General features: G+C 45.3%; 1 protein-coding gene across 4 annotated transcripts in view; it reads right to left on the bottom strand.

Annotated features, from left to right (window-relative positions):
* Nucleotides 1–1,409: 1,409 nt before the first annotated feature.
* RECQL5 (RecQ like helicase 5) overlaps nucleotides 1,410–7,067 on the bottom strand; it is a 39,199-nt gene continuing 33,541 nt past the window's right edge. The window contains exons 14-20 of one of the 4 annotated variants that reach the window (XM_075719560.1): nucleotides 6,548–6,641; nucleotides 5,943–6,083; nucleotides 4,802–5,475; nucleotides 4,503–4,581; nucleotides 3,363–3,614; nucleotides 2,767–2,839; nucleotides 1,410–2,663 (exon numbers count right to left, since the gene is read on the bottom strand). In XM_075719560.1, coding sequence (XP_075575675.1) covers nucleotides 2,542–2,663; nucleotides 2,767–2,839; nucleotides 3,363–3,614; nucleotides 4,503–4,581; nucleotides 4,802–5,475; nucleotides 5,943–6,083; nucleotides 6,548–6,641 — 1,435 coding nt within the window. In that variant the 3' untranslated portion in view covers nucleotides 1,410–2,541. Of the gene's footprint in view, nucleotides 2,664–2,766; nucleotides 2,840–3,362; nucleotides 3,615–4,502; nucleotides 4,582–4,801; nucleotides 5,476–5,942; nucleotides 6,084–6,547; nucleotides 6,642–7,067 lie in introns of those variants that run through there. The other 3 variants (XM_075719561.1, XM_075719563.1, XM_075719562.1) reach the window with 3 other exon arrangements.

Genomic DNA, 7,067 nt, shown 5'->3' with positions numbered 1-7,067 from the left:
CACTGACTGCTGGTGTTTTCCATAGGCCAGCTTTTTCTGTGTATTGATATGCAAGAGGCCCTGTAGCAGGAGCTTGTAGAAAGCATCTTAATTGTAAAGCAGATCAGTGTTAATATACAATTAACACATATGCTGGGGCACAGATTGAGCTGCAATGGTAAGAAAGTTTACTGTTAATTAATTTCTTACTGATATAATTGTATGCATATGTTTCCCGCTACTGTAAAGAAGTCAGTCATGTCCATGCAGCTGTCATACTTAAATGATGGCTCCATGCCCATGGAGAAAGCATATTCAAATGGAACTTGTATTACAGTAGAGTGCCCTGGGTTGTACAAAAATGCTTAATTTATTTTTATTGCTACAGCTATCCTACTGAACTGAAAAGTATCCACACTTTAGGAGATTGCAATAACGTAATGACATAGAGATATTTTGAATCTGTGATGTGACAGATACTGCTTTACATCTAACATGGGAAGATTGACCTGCAGGTAACTGGCAAAACTTGGGGAAAAGGTTGTCACTGTTGGCTGAGAATGGGATAGATCTGAGGGTGCTCAATGCAAGCCATGATGCACAACTAGTGTCTTGCTGGTGAGCTGATGCCAGCAGTAATTACAGCATCTTCCCTGTCAGGAACTTCTGTTCAAGTGCTGCTTTGCTGTGGCCTGTGAGGTCTTAGTTGAAGCATGTTCCACCCTCCTGCTTCAGTAGTGCTACTGTAAGACTAGGTAAAGCACTGCAGTGACGTGAAAGAAAAAAAGAGAAGATCACTGAAGATTTTCCCCTTCTTTCTCTGAGCTTTTGCTGCCTTACATAGAAGCACAACTCATCTGGTTAGAAATGCCTCACATTTTGATAAAGCACTTCTGTCACACAACCCCATGCCTTAACCAACCCTTTCTGGAGCCCCCTGATTTAGAAGAGAAAATGTTTCCGAGATGTTCACCCAGGCAGCAGCTGAACTCTGGAGAGATAGTAACCCCACTTAAGTGGCTGATTTTTGAAACAGGATTTTTAATGGGAAGGTAAAATAGAAGCTGGCAGGCAACAGCTGAAAAATACTTCTATTGTCTAAAAGGCTATTTGTAAAGCACTTTGTCCTCCAGTGAGGAGAGTAAGCTGAAGATGTAAGTGACTTCTGAGTCGAGTAAAACATTTCCAGGTTCTTCTTCTGGGTCTAGCTGGAGAAATGCTGCAGTTGTAAGGGGCTGGAGGTGTCTGCTGGCACATGCTCCCTTCTGTCCCATCCCAGGCTTGCATTTATTAGCTGTCTGTTCAGATAAATGTGCTTTCATGGTTATGTTCACAGTGATGGAATCTTAATGTATCTTAGACCAGTCTATATGATTAATGGTAAGAAAAAGCTTTCAGGAAGAGTCCACAGCAGCTATAACATTGTTTTATTGTCAGTTCCGCACATACCCTTCCGTACATTTAAAAAAAAAAAAAAAAACACAACCAACCAAACCATCTGTTGAGTACAGTGATCCAAAAGCCTGTTTGATGGCCTCTCAGGCTGCAGATTCCTCTAGCAGCACTAGTGCCTGAGGCCACCAGCCTCTATAGGCATGGAACAAAGGCAGAACCCAACAAAAACCCAACAGAAAGGACATGTGCCAGGGAATCAGGTTATTTCAAGCCCACTGATACCCTAAGGCTCAGGTCCTTATATAAATATAGCAGCAGAGGCAGCACAGTGTCAATTTGAGGGCCACAGCAGTACCTTAACCAGTTGTAACAGCAGTATTGCCCTCAATATTACAGACTGTGGGTGAGGCACAGGGAGCAAATATGGCTTTAGGGGTTACAAGCAAATGCTGGAAAAGTGTTGGCAACCTTGGTGCCACTATGGGAGAAGTTAATACTGAAAGAGCATCACCGCTTAAGTTAAAGGTCAGGCAGAACTAGACAAAGTTAAAAAAAAAAAAAGTTCAGATTAAAAGAAAAAAGAATCAGAGTTTTTCCACCTTCAGAAAGGAGGCATTGCCTGCATGGCAAAACCAAAACACTCCCCTCCTGCCCTTCAAGGGAAAACATTCCATCCAGGAACTCAACCGTCAAGTTTGTCATTGGCAGCCCTGAGCAAAGCATGTGAACTTGTAGCATAAGGCTTCTATTTGTAACACTGAAATAAGAACTAAGAGATGGGGAAGCAAGGGGAGGAGCCATCTAGGAAGCAAGATGCCAGTTGGAAAGTCTGAGCTCTTCCCAGACTACTTCAGGGAGTAGAGGTTGGAGACACTGCAGAACATCTGAGGCAGCAGCCCCTAACCTACACAGCAGATGCAGACTTCGCACCTCTTGGCCAAGAGGTACTAAAGGGCTTCAGCGCCCTAGCTCTTGGAGAAGCTCTCCGTAAGTTCACAGAAACTGGTTTCCTGGAAGTGCATGTCACTAAGGACAGAAGTGAGCAAAAAATGCAGTGGGAAAGGAAAGCTCAGTTCTGCAGTTTCATGAAACCCTCCATGGCTGAGTTCTTCAAGATCCCCTGGTCCCGTCGCTGGAGGATGGAAGATGGCCAACACGATGCACGGATCAGCTCTCCGAGCTCTGCAGCTCCTGCCAGTCTGTCTCACTCTCACACCTGACCCTTGTTTTGAAAAACTCCTTGATGAGTCTCTGTGCTTCCTCCTTCACTGCAAGAGAGGAAGCACCACCTTTGAGATGATACTTAAGACATCTGCCCCCTCTAAAGACATCGATCCATTTAGCACCAAAAGAACCCAAGATTCCTGGTACTCTCCCCAGCTGCCAACTCACCAGTCTTGCGGGCAGGGTTCTGCTCTTCAGTCAGTAAGTGAGACAGGTGCCGAGCAAAGCCCTTAAACAGATCCTGCGGAATTGGGGAAGATAAAGAGCAGAAAGCAGACATTGGTTACCTCACTAGACTGTTTCCACATTTGTCTTGCCCTTAGCACAGGCTGGCTCTAGCACAAACCATTCACAGATGCAGACTACAGGAGTGTTGCAAACCTGCAAATACACCTGACCCTGCAGTGCTGGAGAAGCACATGCACACGCATGCTGCCTTGCAGAACACATCAAGTAAACTACACCAGAATTGAACCTGACCTGTTGCCACTCCACAGGTGGGAGTTTTTAAAAACTTGCCAGAGTTTAGTGTGAAAACATGAACAATCACAAGTGTGGAACCAACAGGATACCACTCTAAAACACACACAAACCCTTTCTTGGGAAGGTGGGTTGCTGCACCTAGAGTCACTAAAACAGCACATACCAAGATGTGACTTGGAAATGAAATGCAGTATCCAGATCATCTTCCCTTTCTTAGAGCCCCAGATCATTATGGAGATGCAGTCTCCTTCTGCTAGAGAAGGTCTTGAGCTGTGCCCTACCTTGGAAGCAAATTTGCCACCCTTGTAGAACGGGGTCAAATATTTCACAACAACGTCTGCTGTTTCTTTGAGGGACATGCCTTTGGTCACTGGCTGTACGGTCTTGCTGGTTCCTTCTTTATCACACTGTGATAAGTTTGGATCAAAAGTCACCTTCTTCTTTGTTGGACCAACACTTTTGCTTTCTGGCTGGGACAGAATAGAAGACTTTGCCACTGTCCGTAGCCGCTTTGCTGCAGGACTTTCCATATCCTGGAGATGGGACAGAAGAAAACCAAACCCACCAATTCCTGTGGCAGCATTACACTTCCAAGGAGCCACTACCTTCTGAGAACATGAATCTTTGCAGCATCCTGCAGGCGCTCCCTATAGTGAATACCATGCAGGAATCTATGTAACCCATTTTGCTGTGCAGACATAATACACTGTTTCCCACACAAAGGAACTTTAAGAAAAACCCTTTAAAACTACCACATTTAGAACTACCCTATGCTCTTATTAGGGCAGCTAATTGCTATACCCCGTCCTATACAGGAAAAACTGTCACGGAAAAGATTTCCCAGGATGTCTGCTGAGAATACACCCCTCAGGAAGAATCAACCACTTCAGAAGTGCTGTGCTCCTGCTCAATTTGAAAGATCAAGGAGAAAACTGCACTGTTCAGTAGAGACAGCTACCAGGCAGTCTCAGATGCCAAATGCAGAACCAGAGACTGAATGGCAAGGAAGGCTGTGAGCATGGTTCTGTGCGTCATTGGCCTGTGGTTGTTCCCTTGACTTGAGAAAGCAGCTTGCTAATTATAGTTAGTTACAGATCTAGAGGGGGTGGAGAGACTCATTCCAGGCAAGTCATCAGCAAGGGTACAGTCACATGTGTTGCAGAGAAGAGGAAACAAAGCAGAGTGGAGGGGAAGTTTTCCACTGCTGTCGGAGTTGCTGGCACTGGCCCAGTGGGCGGCAGGGGGACATCAGGAGTGCAGCACAACTACAGTTCTCCTCTCTGCTGCAATGGCAGCTGGGCCCTGCCCAGATAAATAACAGTATCAGGTGAAGTTCAGATCAGGAGTATCACTCCCAGAGAGAAACTTGGCACAAGACAAGAAGAAGAAATAGAGGAAATTAGCATCCATTAAAGTCTTACCTCATCTGATCCTGGTCGCTTCCCACACTCACCTTCCCCAACAATAGTTAGCTCAGTTTCTGCGACATTTTCAGCAACACTAGTGGGAAAAGTGGAGAGAAGGCCAATTTTAATCATTTGACAGTGAAGATATTACTGCATTCACTGTCAGTGGCCACAGGACTCTCCATGGTAAAGCAAGAGTCTCCCTCATCAGCCTAGAGATCTAATACAGATTTCCCAGTTTCCAGGACAAGGCTGGTGGGGCTCTGCAGCTCGTTAACAGGGCAACACAGGGAGCAGAGAGGTAGAGATTTTACCTGGATTTTACATCAACTTCTTCCTGAAGGAGTTCAGATTCAGCAGCCTGCTGGGTCTTAAAATCCTCCTCTCTCTCAGCCAGCGTTACTTCTGTCTCTCCCAGCTCTTCATTCTCTGCCTGGGACTGTCCAGTCACATCTTCTCCAGAGACATCTTTGTTTTCCTGAGGTATTGATTTCTCTTGACACGTGCTTTGAGAAGAAACCTGAGGTAGTGTGCTTGCAGAACAGCCATCTGCCTTTGCTGAGCTGCAACTTTTGGCTTTAGACCCACCTTTGGGGAGGGAGAAGAATTTGGAAATATCCTGTGATTCTTTTTTGGCTGCTTCTGCAAGCATTTGCTGCTTCTTGCTAGGTTTGGACTTCTTAGTAGGGCTATCTGAAAGGGCAGCTTTTGTGTCTGGGCTGGGTTGATGTCCCTTCTTTTCAGGAAGGAGTACTTCTACCCCAGCACTCTCACACATTGCTTTGGTTGCTATTTCTTTCTTCTGGAGAACAGGGTTTCTGGTATCCAGTTCTAGACTGCAGTTGCTATTGTCTTGCCCATTTGGACAATCTACTTCTTTTCTGACAGGCTTTGCATTGCTCTCCTCCTCGATCTTCAGCAATTCTGAAGCTGTCTGGAATAAGCTGGATTTCTTTGGAAATCCTGCTCCCACACGCTTGGGTTTAAACTAGGGAGAAAGGAAGAAGAAGTAGTTTTGGATATGAGAGCATTAAGGAAGCCCTGTGTGCAGAACCCTGAAAGGTGCTAGATTTCTGTATACAATATGCCAGTGTGTACAGCTGTAAGCTGGGGAAGGCTCTAAAGCTGACTCATCATCATAACCATCAACTGAGACATCAGGGAAATGGATTAGGTTGAAGTCACAGGCCCGCAGTAAGGAAACAGGCAGCATCCTTGGTTAGAGCAAGACGAGAAAAACTTATTTGACATATGACCAGCACATAGATTACATTCACTAATAGGAACCAGCATGACTTGTTGATCTCACTCCAAGACCAAAGGACAGACAGGGAAAGCAATTCCAATAGAAATATACAGCTATGGCCACACAAAGGACCTAAAATAAAGTTATAAAAAAGCAGATAAACAAAGCACACCACTCCTTCCTTGCCTATCCCATCTGTACTCACTCACCGAGTAAACCTGGGATGCAGGAAGGAAGTCCTCTTCTGCTGGAGATCCAGATTTTGTTTCTAAGCTGCTGTTGCCAGCAGTTCCGGAACCAAAGGCTGAGAACAGCTCTCCTTGTTTTGAGGCTTTGTTGATTTCTGCTACCTGAAAAGAGAACAAAAATATTCGCTAATGGCCAGAAATCTTTATGCATTCCTGCCTCGGTAAACACTAAAAGCCATAGTGGCAAAACATATGTCTCCCCTGGAGAGACACCTATCTCAAGAACAGAAACATCTTCAGAGAGACTTATTGCAACCACCTAACCTAAGCCAAGGCTCCTCTACTGTCACTGACAGTCAAAGGGACTCCCCATTCCCTTTATTGCTAGACCTAGAGGATAAGCTTGCACTGGTATGTAGGTTTCCAAAGCCTGTAAAGCCAACAAAGACATGAAAACAATGTGATTCTGGGCCCTCCTGGAAACAAAACCAATAAGAAAGATTTGGAAGACATCCAAGGCAAAGGAGAGCTGCTCCTTCATCTTTCCCACACAAACTCTACCCTATTTCCCCTCAAGCTGAGGCCACAGCACATTCAAGGGAACAGCAGCAGATGAATGGCCCTACCTTCTTTAGCACAGTTGCCTTGTATGAGTTAGCCATCTTACTGGTTCGGAAAGCTTCATACTCCAGCTCCACAGCACAGGCATGAGGGTCTGACCTGTAACACAGGGTGGGGTGATTTCTGGCAAGACACACTTCTGTATCTGCAAAGGGAACACTAATGCTTAAGCGTCTTCCAAGAAAGCACAAAATTCACTCCCTCCGGTGCAAGAATAAGTGATAACTTCCAATTAAGTCCTAAGGGATGCAGTGGTGAATTGCTGGAGAATGGAAAGGGTGGTGAAAGCAGTTTTCCAGCACAGTCCTCCAGTTGCTCAGTTTGAGAAGTACACTATCCCCATCTTGTGGGACAGGGAAGAATTGCGATTCCAAGGATCAAGCTGGTTTCGCAGAATCGAACGCAGCAATCCTCATATCTGATCCTGACCATCACTACAAGAAGGATGCTGTTAAGTGAAACTACATCCTTGGACCAAATAACTTAAAAAGGTATTCCCTGAGAGTGGTAATGTTGCTCAGGGAG

This window comes from Pelecanus crispus, chromosome 12 (assembly GCF_030463565.1).
Source record: "Pelecanus crispus isolate bPelCri1 chromosome 12, bPelCri1.pri, whole genome shotgun sequence".
Taxonomy (NCBI): Eukaryota; Metazoa; Chordata; class Aves; order Pelecaniformes; family Pelecanidae; genus Pelecanus; species Pelecanus crispus.
The sequence above is the reverse complement of the archived record's forward strand: the minus strand, read 5'-3'. Positions and strand labels throughout refer to the sequence as shown.